The sequence below is a fragment of the Pongo abelii genome, chromosome 7, assembly GCF_028885655.2.
Source record: "Pongo abelii isolate AG06213 chromosome 7, NHGRI_mPonAbe1-v2.0_pri, whole genome shotgun sequence".
Taxonomy (NCBI): Eukaryota; Metazoa; Chordata; class Mammalia; order Primates; family Hominidae; genus Pongo; species Pongo abelii.
The window spans coordinates 56,389,421-56,406,307 of record NC_071992.2 but is presented as its reverse complement, the minus strand read 5'-3'; the positions used below and the strand labels follow the sequence as shown (position 1 = coordinate 56,406,307).

The 16,887-nt window shown below is 42.3% G+C and overlaps 1 protein-coding gene across 1 annotated transcript in view; it reads right to left on the bottom strand.

Annotated features, from left to right (window-relative positions):
• Positions 1-452: 452 nt before the first annotated feature.
• Positions 453-16,887, bottom strand: part of LOC100448588 (carbonic anhydrase 13) — a 35,357-nt gene continuing 18,922 nt past the window's right edge. The window contains exons 4-7 of the mRNA XM_063726455.1: positions 14,884-14,979; positions 13,621-13,683; positions 12,956-13,111; positions 453-819 (exon numbers count right to left, since the gene is read on the bottom strand). Of these exons, the coding sequence (XP_063582525.1) occupies positions 700-819; positions 12,956-13,111; positions 13,621-13,683; positions 14,884-14,979 (435 nt within the window). The 3' untranslated portion in view covers positions 453-699. The remainder of the gene's footprint in view (positions 820-12,955; positions 13,112-13,620; positions 13,684-14,883; positions 14,980-16,887) is intronic.

Sequence of the window (16,887 nt, the reverse complement as noted above, 5' to 3'; positions counted from 1 at the left end):
ATATAAGTTTCCACCTAACATCATTGAGAGCTGTGACTAATTCAGTCTCTATGGCAAGGTAAAATTTTTAATACGTTCTAAAGTTTGCAATGTTAACTATATTTTCACACAGGTTGAAGTTGGCATATTTCATGGGTTTTAATATATGTCAAACAATGCTTACTGTGAATATCCATGAGTGCAAATAAGAGACAGATAAGTTAGCAAAGAGATCTGGGTCAGCTGGGCTTGATGGCCCATGCCTGAAATCCCAGCACTTTGAGACGCCAAGGCAGGAGGCCTAGTTTAGGGCAGGAGCTTGAGACCAGCCTGGGCAACATAGCAAGACAGCATTTCTTAAAAAAAATAAATTAATTAAAATTAGCCAGGCATGCTGGTGCATGCCTGTGGTCCTATGTACTCTGGAGGCTGAGATGGGAGGATCACTTGAGTCCAGGAGATGGAGGCTGCAATTAGCCAAGATTGTACCACTGCAATCCAGCCTAGGTGACAGAGTGAGACTCTATCACTAAAAAAATAAAAAAAAATTAAAGAGAGAGAGAGACAGATCTGGTTTTCTTTGTGACACTGAGGCTCATAGTAAAATGTTTCCTATAAATTAGAATTCCACAAAGGAGATGTTGGCAGATACTTTTGTGCTTTGATTTGTTTCATTGTCTCTCCACAGCCATGTTTGGGGGAGTTCACTGGTGACAATTTTTAATGGAAAGAGGCTCTCACTTTGCGGCCCTTCAGAGGCTGTGGTGGGCGGTGATTGCTCACTAGAAAAGCTGCTGCTTCACCCTCTGCTGTGTACAGGAGACTGCGAAATTTGGCCAGCTGTAGAAGAAGAAAAGAGTTAGCTTCAGCATAGAAATTCCCACCAATATTAACGAATTACCCTGCATAAAGAATTAAGATATATCTATAACCAGGAACAAAAAATACTGCAATGAAAATTTTCTGTTACATGTCATATATAATAAAACAACTCTTTTGCTAAATTCTCATCACTGTACAAATACCTACGGGTTCCAAAATTAAATGTATAAGCATTTTTAATTTAAGACCAGCCTGGCCAACAAGAGGAAACATCTAGAGTGTGGTTTATTTCTTATTTTCTTATTTTCTTATTCCTAAGAGGAAATATTTAGAAATCAGAGAAAGTTTTTCAATGTTTTTCAATCTATAAACACACACACATACATACATTTTATGACAAAAATGAACTCAACTATATATGCTGTTTTGAAACCTAATTTTTTCACTTAGTATATATCCTAGCCATCTTTGCATGCCAATACATATCAACCTACATCACTATTTTTTGTTGCTGAAAACTTTTCTATTATAAATAAGTTTTATAAATTTTTAACAATCCCTTGGTGGCTTAATATTATTTATTAAGATTTAGTACAGGTCTAAAGTGAAGTTGGAAAAACTAAAACTAATTTTATCTTCTCAAAAATATGCACCAAAATTATACTGTCAATTAATAAAAGAAAATCTTTGGTGTTTGTTTTATTTTGATGAAGACAAATTATTAGGAATGAGAACCTACATTCTCTAAATTTTGTTAACCATCTAATCTCAGAGTCAAGCAAATTCACATCCTTTAGGTTTTCATCAAATACCTGATGCCTAAAATGTTTGTACAGTACTAACCAGGACAGGGGCAGAGGAGAGAGAGGTCCTTTATAAGAAATAGGCAACAGTTTATAACCATGCTCTATGGCAATAGGATCAACCACCATATATACAAGCAACCATGTTTTCCACATGTGGTATTTTGAGGGTTTTGTTTGTTTGTTTGTTTTTTGAGACAGAGTCTCGCTGTGTCACCAGGCTGGAGTGCAATGGCAGGATCTCAGCTCACTGCAACCTCCACCTCCCAGGTTCAAGCAATTCTCCTGCCTCAGCCTCCCAAGTAGCTGGGACTGACTACAGGCACGTGCCACCATGCCCAGCTAATTTTTGTATTTTTAGTAGAGATGGGGTTTCACCATGTTGGCCAGGATGCTCTCGATCTCTTGACCTCATGATCCGCCCTCCTCAGCCTCCCAAAGTGCTGGGATTACAGGCGGGAGCCACCGCACCCGGCCATTTTGAGGTTTTTTTTTTTAAGTACAGATATGGGAAGGAGACAAGTGTTTACAACGTACTATTACTCATGTTTCATTAGACCAGATCATCATAGCTAAAACCACATGAGGCTGAAGAGAATCTCTGGTCAAGTCAAATAGCAGAGGCTAATAAAATCTAACCTCTGAGACCATAGGAAAGATACCTAGCCTTCTGCAGATCATAACAATCCAGGTCTGTCTGGAGTGGTCATTCCAGGTGGCTGCGCAGGAATTCTGAGTCCTGAATTAAAGCATGAGTCCACAGGCCTCATCAAGCAACCTGCCTCCACAGTGATACCTCTGAGTCTTCTGAAGATGTTGGCTTTATTTTTCTCCCACAACCCTAGCTCCTGCCCCTCTGGGAGTTCAACCCCTCTGAAAGTTGATCATGGCTCCCTGTCCCAGTAGCACTTTCAGCTCACCAGTCTAGAATTGGATCTGTCTTCAGCTCCTTCTCTGACCAGCCTGTGTATTTTGGTAAGAGTCCCTAGACCTGTCCTGATATCTCGCCAAACCCCTTCCCCTTATAACTGGGTCTCACAATCATTTAGCCCAGTTAGGTCGACCCTGTATTTGCCAGTCCCCATTCAGATTTGCTTCTGTTGGCTCTGGGTGTCCTCCAATACTGCCCTGGCCTTAAAATGCACATCTCTGGCTGGTTCCCACCAGTCTTGTCCCCTTATGTGGTTCCAGGCCTTATTCAGGCAGCAAAGCTGCACCTCTGTCACTAAAGCTGACTCAGTACCTACAGGTTCCCAGTAGAAATGTTCCCAGTTCAGCCTTGAGGCTGAAGCAGGTATGACCTGTTTTGCTGGTTTCCTTGACTCTAATGCTGAAATTGTAATTTCATTGTGTAGCAACTCCAATAAGCTAAAATACTCTTCTATGGTTCTGTAAATAGCTTTATGCCACTCTCATGCTCAAACCTCTTTGATAGCACTCCACTGCCTGCCAAAATTGAGTAATAATAAAAATAAGTGCTGTTATGGAACATAATGGACTGGGCACTGTGTTAAGTGCTTTACATTACCTCAGTCAAAATACCCCTGTCAATAATATATAATTATCCCCTTTTACAGATGAGAAACTTGAGAGGTAGCTGAGAAGTTTCAATAAATAAGCCATCTTGACAAGCCATGCACTAACCACAGAGAAACTTGTTTTCTGTTTCCTTATTTTCCCCTATCCTTTTAATTTACTTTTTATTATGTAAATGTTCAAAAGTACACAAAGGTAGAAAAAGCAACATCATAAATCACCAGGAATCCACGACCTAGCTTCAACACACAGCCAATTTTTCCATCCGTTCTCCCACCAAAGCTCTTTTTCCATTTGCCATCCTACCCAAACTAGGCTATTTTTAAGCAAATTCCAAACATCGTCTCATTTTAGTGTAAACATTTCCAAATACATCCCTATAATACATCACAGTTCTAACATTTTTGTAGGCACCCAAAACAAATGTGTCAGCATGGCTTCCAAGCCCCTTGCCCACGCAGTTCTAACTAACCTTCCTAGATGGATCTATTACGTGAACACGCATGTCTCACTCTAAGCCAGTTTTGGGAGGGGTGGTCCCAAAGCATCTGAATGAAAATACTTTTGAGTTCATTCTTAAAAATTCAGATCCCTGGACCCTACCCCAAACTTGTGAACTGGAATTTCTAATAAGGCCCAAGGAATCACTTTTTTTTTTTTTGAGATAGAGTCTCGCTCTGTCACCCAGGCTGGATTGCAGTGGCATAATCTCGACTCACTGCAACCTCCGCCTCCTGGGTTCAAGCGATTCTCATGCCTCAGCGTCTGGAGTAGCTGAGGTTACAGGCAGGCGACACCACGCCCAGCTAATTTTTTTTTTTTTAAGTGGAGACAGGGTTGCGCTATGTTGGCCAGACTGGTCTTGAACTCCTGGCCTCAAGTGATCCTCCCGCCTCAGCCTTTCAAACTGCTGGGTGAAAGATTCTCCCCAGGGCCTGAAAGTTTAAGGGAATGAATAACTTCTCCCTCCTCAGGCCCAGTCCCAAGGTGCAAGGCCACTTGCTCCAGCAGTGTGCATCACCAAGATAGCAGAAGCAGGAAGAGAGCTGGCTGGGAGACACATACCCTCTGAAGACTGAGAGGGAGGCTGTCCGTGTACTATGCAGCAGTCACGTCAGACTGGGACACTTCTGTTTACAGAGGACTATAAAACCTCTGCCCCATCCTCACTTGGGGCTGATGCCATTTTAGGCCTCAGCCCGTCTGCACCACGGCGCTCAATAAAACCTCGTGTTGCTCCACACCACCTCGTGTTCTGTTGGCGTGCTCTTGGGGTTCGAAGTGATACAAGAGCCTTGCATCTGGTATCAGTACCCGCCCTACTGTCCACAGCAGCCCCTCTGAGCTGCTGTGAGTGTTACTGTGTCTGGAATTGGCGGGTTCTTGGTCTCACTGACTTCAAGAATGAAGCTGCGGACCCTCGCCCTGAGTGTTACAGTTCCTAAACGCAGCGTGTGATGTTTGGATGTGCTCGGAGTTTCTTCCTTCTGGTGGGTTTGTGGTCTCGCTGGCTTCAGGAGTGAAGCTACAGACCTTTGCGGTGAGTGTTACAGCTCATAAAGGCAGTGTGGACCCAAAGAGTGAGCAGCAGCAAGATTTATTGCAAAGAGCAAAAGAACAAAGCTTTCACAGTGTGGAAGGGGACCCCAGCGGGGTTGCCATTGTGGGCTCCAGCAGCCTGCTTTTATTCTCTTATCTGGCCCCACCCACATCCTGCTGATTGGTCCATTTTACAGAGAGCCGAGTGGTCTATTTTGACAGGGCACTGATTGGTGCCTTTACAATCCCTGAGCTAGACACAAAGGTTCTCCAAGTCCCCACCAGAGTAGCTAGATACAGAGTGCTGATTTGTGCATTCACAAACCGTGAGCTAGACACAGGGTGCTCATTGGTGTGTTTACAAACCTTGAGCTAGATACAGAGTGCCAATTGGTGTATTTACAATCCCTTAGCTAGACATAAATGCTCTCCAAGTCCCCACCAGACTCAGGAGCCCAGCTGGCTTCACCCAGTGGATGCTGCACCAGGGCCGCAGGTGGAGCTCCCTGCCAGTCCCAGAGCCATGAGCCAGCACTCCTCAGCCCCTGGGTGGTCGATGGGACCGGGCACCGTGGAGCAGGGGGCGGTGCTTCTCGGGGAGGCTCGGCCGCACAGGAGCCCACGGAGGTTGGGGGGAGGCTCAGGCATGGCAGGCTGCAGGTCCCGAGCCCTGCCCCGCGGGAAGGCAGCTAAGGCCCGGTGAAAAATTGAGCACAGCAGCTGCTGGCCCAGGTGCTAAGCCCCTCACTGCCCGGGGTAGGCGGGCATGCCCACCGCTGCGGGGCCCACCGAGTCCACGCCCACCCGCAACTGGCGCTGGAACACAAGCACCGCCGGCAGCCCCAGTTGCTGCCCACGCCTCTCACTCCACACCTCCCAGCAAGCTGAGGGAGCCAGCTCCGGCCTTGGCCAGCCCAGAAAGGGGCCCCCACAGTGCAGCCACATGCTGAAGGGCTCCTCAAGTGCCGCCAAAGTGGGAGCCCAGGCAGAGGAGGCGCGTAGAGCGAGCAGGGGCTGCGAGGACTGCCAGCACACTGTCACCTCTCATTATCAGTCTTTCCACTATGGAGGAAAAATACGACAATCCTTTACTTACTATACTTATATAGAAAAATCCTGTTATGGAATGTTAATCAAGGAATGTGTTGAATCAGGGAAAAGTTAATATAAAGTAAAAAATTTAGGAGTATCTGGCAGTCGTAATGGGACTATTTGTCCAAAAGGTAAGCAGTGGCTTTGCTTCACCACAAATGGACAATGGGGAGTAAAAACTCAAGTGCTAGAGGATACAAGGAGAGAACAGATTATAGCCAAAACAAAAGCCAACAACTCCTCTCCAAAATCACCCGTGGCATTTCCATCCCTTTATACAAAACTACAAGCAGACGTATCACTTCCCAAGGCAGGAAAAAACTTGTTTGTAGATCTAGGGGAACGCACCGTCCTTACCATGAATGTGTCCAATTGCTAGGTATGCAGGGAAGCCCGTATGAGTCAACAGTGGCCATGGTATGGGATAGACAATCCCCCTTACTTACTAGCATCCCAAAACTCCAGCCTCACTTTCACTCCTCAGGAATGCGCACAGTCCTGGACACTTCCAGTAACAGGGACGGTGTGCATATCCCGCAAGTGGAATGATAAAACTCATCATGCCATAGGTGAAAGCCCCTGTCACCAAACCCTAACAGTCAACGCCTCCACAGCAGAGGGGTGGCCAAAATTACCCCACGGAGCTTGGTCTCCTTCTAACTTAAGCTACCTCAATTATGTCTTGTCAAAAAAGGCCTGATACTGTACAAACACCACAACCCTTATGAGGCATACCCCAGCCTAAGTGCACTGTGGGACAATCCTATGAACACCAGCCTCCAATGGATTGCCTCTGACGGATTCCTTTGGATATGTGGAACCCAGGCATACTCATGGCTACCTTATCCCTAGCAAGGTACTTGCTTCCTAGGCACAATTAAACCTGGATTCTTTTTACTTTCAAAGCAGGCGGGCAACATCCTCGGAGTCCCTGTGTATAACCTAGCCAGAGAAAAACAATCCTTGGAGGTAGAAGGGAGCCAAAGATGGCAAGAGGACGAGTGGCCTCCGCAACGGATCATGGAATATTACGGTCCTGCCACTTGGGCTGAGGATGGTTCATGGGGGTTATTGCACTTCCATATATATGCTAAATAGAACAATTAGACTACCAGCTGTTCTAAAGATAATCACTAACCAAACCACCTCAGCCCTAGAAATGCTCTCGTAACAAAACAGGCTACCACTAGACTACTTACTAGCAGAAGAAGGTGGGGTCTATGGTAAGTTTAATATCTCTAATTGCTGTCTTAACATAGATGATAACGGAAAAGCGGTTCTAGAAATCGCTTCAAACATCAGAAAAGTAGCCCATGTATCAGTCCAAACCTGGAAGGGATGGGACCCAACAAACCTTCTAGGAGGGTGGTTCTCTAATTTAGGAGGATTTAAAATACTGGTAGGGACAGTAATCTTCATCACTGGGTTCCTCTTGTTTCTCCCCTGTGTTATCCCACTAGCCACCAAACAATCCAGATGATGCTCCTGCTACAGCGACATGATGGATACGAACCCTTCTCTCAAGAATACCCCAAAAATTAAGTTTTTCTTTTTCCAAGGTGCTCATGCCACCCCTATGTCATGCCTGAAGTAGTTATTGAGAAAGTCATCGCTTTTCCTTTTTTCTATAACCAAATAGACAGGAATGAAAGATTCTCCCTGGGTCCTGAAAGCTGGGCAGGGGGTGAATAACTCCTCCCTCCTTTGGCTCAGTCCCAAGGCACAAGGCCACTGGTGCCAGCAGTGTGCATCAGCAAGATAGCAGAAGCAGGAAGAGAGCTGGCCGGAAGACACATACCCTCTGAAGACCGAGACGGAGGCCGTCCAGGTACTACGCAGCAGTTACATCAGACTGAGACACTTCTTGTTTACAGGAGACTATAAAACCCCTGCCTGCCCTGTCCTCACTTGGGGCTGACGCCATTTTAGACCTCAGCCCGTCTGCACCCAGGCATTCATTAAAACAGCCGGTTGCTCCACACCACCTCGTGTTGTCTGTTGGCGCGCTCTTGGGGTTTGAAACAATACAAGAGCCTTGCATCCCTGGGTGCAGATGGGCTGAGGCCTATGGCGTCAGTCCCAAGTGAGGACGGGGCAGGAGTTTTGCAGTTCTCTGTAAACAGGAAGTGTCCCAGTCTGATCTGACTGCTACATAGTACCCAGACTGCCTCCCTGTAGATCTTCAGGGGGTATGTGTCTTCCCGCCAGCTCTCTTCCTGCTTCTGCTATCTTGCTGACACACGCTGCTGGAGCAAGTGGCCTTGGGCCTTGGGACTGGGCCTGAGGAGGGAAAAGTTATTCATTCCCTTAAGCTTTCAGGCCCCGGGGAGATTCTTTCAGTGGGATTACAGGAGTGAGCCACTGCGCCCAGCCTGAGAAAGAGCTGTTATCCAGACTATATAAAGAACTCTTGCACACAACCCAATGTAAAAATGGACAGATAATCTGAACAGATACTTAACAAAAGGAGATACATACATAGCCAATAAGCATATAAAAAATGTTCAAAATCATTGGTCACTAGATAAATGCAAATTAAAATCACACACATACCCACTAGAATACCTAAAGTTAGAAAAACTGACAATGCCAAATGCTTGCAGGGGTATGAAGCAACTAGAAATCTCATATGTTGTTGGTGGGAATTTAATATGACACAGCCACTTTAGAAAACAATATAGTAGTAATTTACTCAGCTGGGCACAGTGGCTCATGCCTGTAATTCCAGCATTTTGGGGGGCCAAGGTGGGCAAATCACTTGAAGTCGGGAGTTTGAGACCAGCATGGCTAACATGATGAAATCCTGTCTCTACTAAAAATACAAAAATTAGCTGGGTGTGGTGGCGAGTGCCTGTAATCCCAGCTACTCAGGAGCCTGAGGTAGGACAATCTCTTAAACCCGGGAGGTGGTGGTTACAGTGAACCAAGATCACACCACTGCACTCCAGCCTGGGCAACAAAGCGAGACTCCTTCAGAAAAAAAAAGGAAAAGAAAACAATATAATAGTACTTTACAAAATTAAACAAACATGACCTAGTAATTCCAGTCCTAGGTATTGACACAAGACATATACAAATGTGTCCACACAAAAGTGAGCAAATTACTCCTAATATGCATATATGGATTGCTATTATTCATAATGGCCAAAAATTGAAAGCAAGCCAAATGTCCATCAACTGTGAAATATATTTTTTAAAAATATAATATATCCATACCATGGAATATTACACAGTAATAAAAATTAATGAAATGGGTCAGGTACCATGGGTCACACCTGTAATCCCAGCACTTTGGGAGGCCGAGATGGGTAGATCACTTGAGGCCAGGAGTCCAAGACCAGCCCAGCCAACATGGTGAAACCCCATCTCTACTAAAAATACAAAAATTGGCCGGGCGTGGTGATGCATGCCTGCAGTTCCAGCTACTCAGGAGGCTGAGGCAGCAGAATCACTTGAACATGGGAGGCAGAGGTTGCAGTGAGCCAAGATCTCGCCACTCCACTCCAGCCTGGGCAACAGAGCCAGACTCTGTCTCAGGAAAAAAATAAAATAAAATGGGTGAATCTTAAAAAGATTATACCAGTAAAAGAACTCAAACACAAAAATCTACTGTATGACTCATTTAAATTCTAGTGACAGCACATCAGTAGTTGCCTAGGACTATGGTGAAGAAGGTAAAGGACTGCAAAAGAGCACCAGAAAATTTTTGGCTGAGATCTCTATCTTTTATTTATTTATTTTGAGATATAGTCTTGCTCTGTTACCCAGGCTGGAGTACAGCGGCACAATCTGGGCTCACTTCAACCTTGCCTCCCAGGTTCAAGCGATTCTCCTGCCTCGGCCTCCTGAGTAGCTGGGATTACAGGCACGCACCACCATGCATGGCTAATTTTTGTATTTTTAGTAGAGATGGGGTTTTACCATGTTCCCCAGGCTGGTCTCGAACTCCAGACCTTAGGTGATCCACCCGCCTTGGCCTCCCAAAATGCTAGGATTAGAGCTGTGAGCCACCGCGGTGGTTGAGAACTGTATCTTGATTGTAGTAGTTGTAGCATGTCTATATACAGTTACCAAAATCAGCAACCACACACTTAAAATTCATGAGTTTCACTGCATGCAAATAATATCATAATAAACAAAAGAGGGTTGTTTTTCTTTAAAAGGAGAGTAGAAACAAAGCCAAGTATTTTGCACATTGAATTTCAGCTAAGTAACCCAATTTTGATGATTTAGGATAACCCAAAGAGACTTGGCAAGAGAAGCTGTCCCTCCAGAGAAAATGACAGACTTGTCTTCAAAAGGATCAGAAAATAGTACATTTATCACTCACTGGCATGGCAGTTAAGAATTTAGTCCTCAATGAGTGACTCGGAGAGAGAAAAATGGACTTAAATCAAGAAAAAGAAAATGAAAAACATCTGATTTGCCCCTTAGGTCAAACTGTGACTTGGCAAGAAATTGTGGAGAAAACCCTAGGAAAAAATCCGGAAAACACTACACTTAGTATTCATATCTCCTTAGGCATTTCTTGATTGTGACAGTATCTCAGACTTACCTTGTTTTTGATGACCTTGGCAGTTTTAACGACCTTGAGAATACTGACTATTTTATAGAATGTCCCCTGACTGGGTTTTGCCTGGTATTTTTTCATGGTTAGACTGGGACTGAATTTTTTTTCTTTTGCTTTATTCTTTAACTTTTAAAACTACCACAATATCAGATTTTAATAAATTGAATTGTTACTCAAATAACTTTCTCAATTTGGTTAAAAACTAAAATACGTGAAAGTGTTCCTACTATAGGAGATTTAAGTCAATGCTCCAAAGTGAATTAACAATCACTTCAGAGCTCTAAAACAGAGCTATTATTTTATATACTGCTCTGCATAAAAGCCACATTGATAATAGTAATCCATTGAGCCTCAGATAAGACAAAGTAGTGAATCCTCAGCTAGGCACTCACAATTCCTAAACTTGCAGGTAGATATTTTTAATAAGGTTAACTTTATTATTTTTAAGGAACTAAACTATATATTTTGATATATTCTCTTCCAAATCACTGGTGGATTGAAAACAAAAAACAAAACTAAACAAAATGTTATTTTCCAAGTGGCTTTAAGAAATAACAGCATCCTTGAGATAGAGGGAAAACATGATTCCCTTATTAACTACCTTGATGCTATAGTTTATTCATTCTTAATATTATTCAGTTCAAATTTAATAAAGAAATATAAAAGTAAACCATTTAGCATGTGACAGGGAGAAAAATGAATTTCCTTATTAAGGACTCTGAATCAGTAACAGGTCATTTTTCTCATGATACAATGATAGAAAAAATTCACAGGAGTTTTCATGTCAGTCAAGCTCTGGATTTCTATACAGACCTTTGTAAAATGTTTTAAAAATGTATGCACTAGGTTATTATTTGCCTTTAATCCTAGAGACAAAGTCAACAAGGAGAAACACCCAACAAAAGGAAGGATGTGTTCAGTGTCCCAAGGGGAAATGCTGCCTGAAATGATCTCGGTAAAGGTGGGCCAGCTCTGGTATCATTAGGAGGAAAAATAAACAGGTAGGCAGGTGGGCAAGCCCAGTACATGTGTACTTTATTAGCTGCAAAAATTACTAGACTATGTTCATGCTAAGATACTGCACCTAATTCAAAAAGAACAACAAAAACAAAACCAGTGAAGAAGCACAGCATCCAAGAACACACAGCATCCACCCATCAGATTGGCCAGCCCCATGGTTCAGCGCTCCAAGCACAGTTTCTGAACATTAAAGACTGGATATCCTGGCTAGGTGCAGTGGCTCATGCCTGTAGTCCTAGCACTTTGGGAGGCCGAAGCAGAAGGATCATTTGAGGCCAGAAGTGGATCACTTCAAGACCAATCAGAGCAATAATGCAAGACCCTGTCTACACAAAATTTATCAAAAAAAATAAGCCAGGCATGGTGGCATGCACCTGTAGTTCAAGCTACGTGGGAGGCTGAGGCAGGAAGACGAATGGCTTGAGCCCAGGAGTTCAAGGTTGGGGTGAGGTATGGTTGCACCGACTCCACACCAGCATGGCTGACAAACTGGGTATCCTGAGTCTAGCAGACTCTTGGCCTACAGGGGAAGCTCCATAAGTTTTTAACAGAAGAATGAGTGAGTAGATGTCTACACAGAAAGAGCCTCCCCACAGCCTCTCTGCAAACGCTTAAGCATTAAGCCCCTCAGACAACCCAACAAAAGTTTTTGTCAACAAATGCCAAAAGATCAACAATTCCTTCTCTCCCTCTCATTCCCCTCCCCTTTCTCTCTCTTTCCTCTTCTTATAATTATAGTAAGAACATTTAAATGCGATCCACCCTCTTAACAAAAAAAAATTTTTTGAGACAAAGTCTTGCTCTGGAATGCAGCAGCATGATCCTGACTCACTGCAGCATCCACCTCTTGGGTTCGAGCAATCCTCTCACCTCAACCCCTTGAGTAGCTGGGACTATAGGCACGCATCACCACACCTGGCTACTTTTTATATTTTTCGTAGAGACAGGGTTTTACCCAGGCTGGTCTCGAACTCCAGGACTCAAGCGATCCACCCACCTCAGCCTCCCAAAGTGCTGAGATTACAGGCAGGATCCACTGTGCCCAGCCTACCCACTTAACTAGCTTTTAAGCGTACAAAACAACATCTTCTTACACTTAGCAGGCACACATTTCTTAGGGCACTGCACCAATCACTGTCCTCAAGTTTCACTTGGAAATTTGTAGAAGCAGGTGTGGGGACTAAGGTCAGAAAGAAAAATGTCACCTTCTATAAGTAGCCTCTCTCTGATTTTTTTGTTTGTATCTCAGCCTGTTTATATCCCCATTTTTTGTTTGTTATCTCAGCCTGTTTATATCCCCATATCAAACAAACAGCAACAAAACAAAAGCAAATGATTATAGTGCTCAAAATGATGCTTCACTTTCATCAGTGTTGCTATGTACATTTCTAAGAAGTGGCAAATAAATCATCTAATCACAGGTCAAATACGAAAGGGACATAGATCTCATCTAGCCCAACCACCCATCTGATGAATAAAGGGAAAACACAGACTTCAAAACACAGCAGAAATTAAGGGCAGGGTTGAAAAAAAAAAAAAAAAAAGCCCAGTTTCCTCTGAGGGAATCAGTATCAACCTGGAAGAGATGATGTACCTGTTGAGAGCTGATGTTTATAGGTTGCTTTAAAACAATCCATGTGACACTCTCAAGAAGAGGTGGAACTGTAAGAGAACCAGGATATGTCCAGTAGTCCCAGGATGGTGGAAGCAGAGATAATGGGTCAAAATTTGTGAATCGAGTTTGTTTACCCTGGGGGAACATACAGAATTCCCACAAATTACAATGGGATAGCTTTACATAGACTTCAAAAAACATACATCCATGCACATCCATTATAATTCCATCAACAATATAGAATATCTGCATCTAGAATTATCTAATATCTTCCTTTAGTATCTTTAAAAAAGCATCTATCCTCATCTTAAAAATTTTAGATAAAGTAACATATAGATTTATTTAAGAAGCATAAGGTTTGTTTTAATATAAGTGGTCCCTTAAATGTGTTACAATTAAAGTCTTACTCTAATATAATACCAGAGACTAATTGTGCATAAGTATATTTATTCATGTTTATTTTAGGTAATTTAAGACCTTTACATTCAAAAGATAAATGGTAATAGGTTACTTCTGCTTTTTTTCATCAAGTATGTTGCAAACGTCAAAGCAGGCAGCGTATGTCTAAGTCTTTCAAGGGAGCTAAGAGACTGTGGAAGAGAAAAGAAATATGTTAATTATTAACAAATAGTAATTCATTTTACCTTTTCTTTAATGGAATCCAAAATGTCAGTAATCTTTTGCAGTCGGGAATTAGGTTCACCAATCTAAAAACATGAAATTTCAAAGGAAATGGTTACTGTAGCAGATCAAGTCTGAATCACTCAATTTCAGCCACTATTTTAAAATTATTTTTTTAAAAAAAACCTTATCCAGCACAGAACATACAGTGATTGTTCTATAACAAAGCTTCTCTTTTACCTGCAGGCCGTATCATGCCAGAAGGATCTGAACAACAAGATAATATTACAGGGTTCCTGTACTGAACTTTCAGCTTAGTCCCAAAACTAATAGTAACAGCTTAATATTTGTTAAGTTTTATCAGTGTTTAAGATGTAGGTTAACTTGAGAGAAACTTTGCATAAGACAGTCTAACAAATAACCTGTACTACTAAGCTAGATGTAACAGTCAGCCCCTCAATTCAAATGGACAATGGTGGCATCAAAATACTAGATGCAAACATGTCACACTTGCAGCCTAAAATGATTTGAGGTCCCAAATCAAGGGAATATATCATCATAAGCAAACTCATCATAAATTATAGATACACAAATGACCCTCTTTTCATTATTACAGATATTCTGAATCTACCTGCAGGTTTTAAAGCACGCGGATCCTGCCGCAACCACCCCTACTTGGTGTCCAAAGGCAAGGAATTGTTGCCATCCATGAAGCATTCTCTGTTCATGAGTTACAACACATGGAGAGTATGGGGTGTGACAAAGGGGCACGCCTACAAGAATGTGGAGGCAGAGGGAGGTGAGAAGCCCAACCTGTTCCCAGGTATGATGACAATAATTGTCTAACCACACGTGAATATTAGATTAAAGGAAATACAATAAAATTTTTTTAAAAACCAGTGAGCACATTGGGACAATATGTCATTGTGTTGAGATGAGTGTTTCAAGAATCAGGAGCTTGAACTTTATTCTGTCCTCAATAGTATACAATTAGGAAGAGCCCAGAATAAATGTTTTCTTCCAGTATCTCAGTTGTTATTTCTGCTGCTATTCTTGATGTTGATGCTGGTATTGTTATTCACATAAAAATGATCAATGGACAATAAGAAGACTTATAAGACAATGCTCCTAAATGAATATATAATTTTTAAATATTCATTTCAAAAGGAAAATGCTACACCTAAAATGAATTTACTATTAAATAAGATGGTTGAATGTCTACATCGTGACTGAAGCTCTTTATTCAACAAGGCTGATCATTTAAAATGAAAACAGTAGATTCTTACCTGTAAAAACACTCCCAAGACAGCCAGTCCATCTGGTTCATGAGCTGCCTCAACAAAGCTGGGGTATTTGTCTGAATTCCAATGAACAACATGGAGCTGAAAGGGAGATATACAACATAGTAGGAATGTTGTGTTAGACATCCTGAAAAACATAAATGCAAATAAAACATTTACAAATTTTCTGGTGCTGTACACTTATGTATAATGTATTTATCACAAGAATCTTGGGCAGAATCCTCTTATTTATTTTTGTCCAAAAGTGAAAGTTCATGCAGTGAAGGATCACAGTCACTTAACTAGCCTGTGGTGCACTATATTAAAGACTATATAGAATGCCTTGAGCATCCTAGCCGGACATGGTAGTACATGACTGTAGTCCAAGCTACTTAGGAGGCTGAGGCAGGAGAATCACTTGAACCCAGGAGGTGGAGGTTGCAGTGAGCTGAGATTGTGCCACTGCACTCCAGCCTGAGTGACAGAGCGAGACTTCGTCTCAGAAAATAAATAAATTTTTTAAAAAGCCTTGAACATCCTTCACAGCCCCTCCAGCCCTAACAAACTCCAGCCATTGCTCCCAAGTAACTGGAGACTCCTCCATGTCTTCCACAGATGAGACTGCAATGGAAGAGCCTCAGATCAGATCCCAGCTGGCAGTAAAGTCCATGGAAGAGGCCTGAGCTCACAGGTGGGTGCAGAAGTCAACCTCCTACACGGTAGGTTTTCCAGGACAATCCCGCTACCAAGGACAGTGAGGCTGTTTCTAAAACTGCCCAGTTAAATGTTTACTACCTGTCATTTTAAGACTATTTATGGCTTGAAAACACAAAGTCTCCTTTTCTTCTTAAGTAGCATTCAAACTTTTTTATTAAGAGCATTTTAAATTGGCAAATCATAACTGTATACATTTATGGGGCACAATGTAATGTTTTAATATATGTGTAAATGTGGAATGATTAAATCAAACTAATTAACATATTTGTCATCTCACACATAAAAATGCTTATCATTTTGATACATTTACCACGTTCTATGAATATGTTTAGATACTTTGCTGAGAGCAAGTTTCAATGGGGGAAAAAGAGGTAGAAAACGGGAGGGTAGCTGGTGCTACTAAGGAGGGGGATAAAACAAGGGGGAAGGGAAAGAGGTGGGGGGCCTGGAACTCTGGAAAACAGACTTCACCCACCCCTTACAACTCTACTCATATGCAAGTGGCCTTATGCAATACCAAAAGGTATCCTAAATGTTTTACCATTGCAAGCAATACAGTATCTCGAACACACCCACAAGGGTGAAAGATTTCAGAATAATGATAAAGGAGAAAACACTTTTGGGGAGTCTTCCCCAAAAGGACAAACTGAGATAGAAGCCAAAGGGCAATGCGACATGCCCAAAAGATTTAGCTACGATCATAAATGGTGATCAAGCCATGGTGTCCAAGGACCTGATATGAGGGAATGCTTCAGACAAGATCTCCTTCTAATGAATCCCTTTTGTTTATCAGGGAGGAAATTCTTATGTGAGCCTTCATGCCCAAATCATCTTTCTAGCTGACTGTTACAGAGAGGATTTAGCATATTCAAATACATGTTTATCCCATCCTTTAAATATAACTCTATGTCTTACAGGCAATTTATAGGAGATAATTTCTGGATAGATAACAATTATCATAAACAGTCAACTATAAAACAGTGCACCATCCACAAACGATCAAGGAAGACTGTGCAATATCAGGCTAGTAATATAAAAGTGGATTCCTGTAGTGCCATGTTCCAAGTTGGTGTGAGATAGTTGGGGGAGGAAAGAAACCTGAAAACACCAAGTGATGAAACAGAATTCATTTGGCTCACATGAGACAGATGACATTCACTGTCAGGGAAGGGCTGATAAGGATGTTAAAATTGTTTTAAGTGGCTCCGTGCCAATGCACCAGTTCTCTCAGTAAGAGATGAGACCAGAGAGAGAAAGATATAGAATGACTTCGTTAGGATCGCAACCAGAACT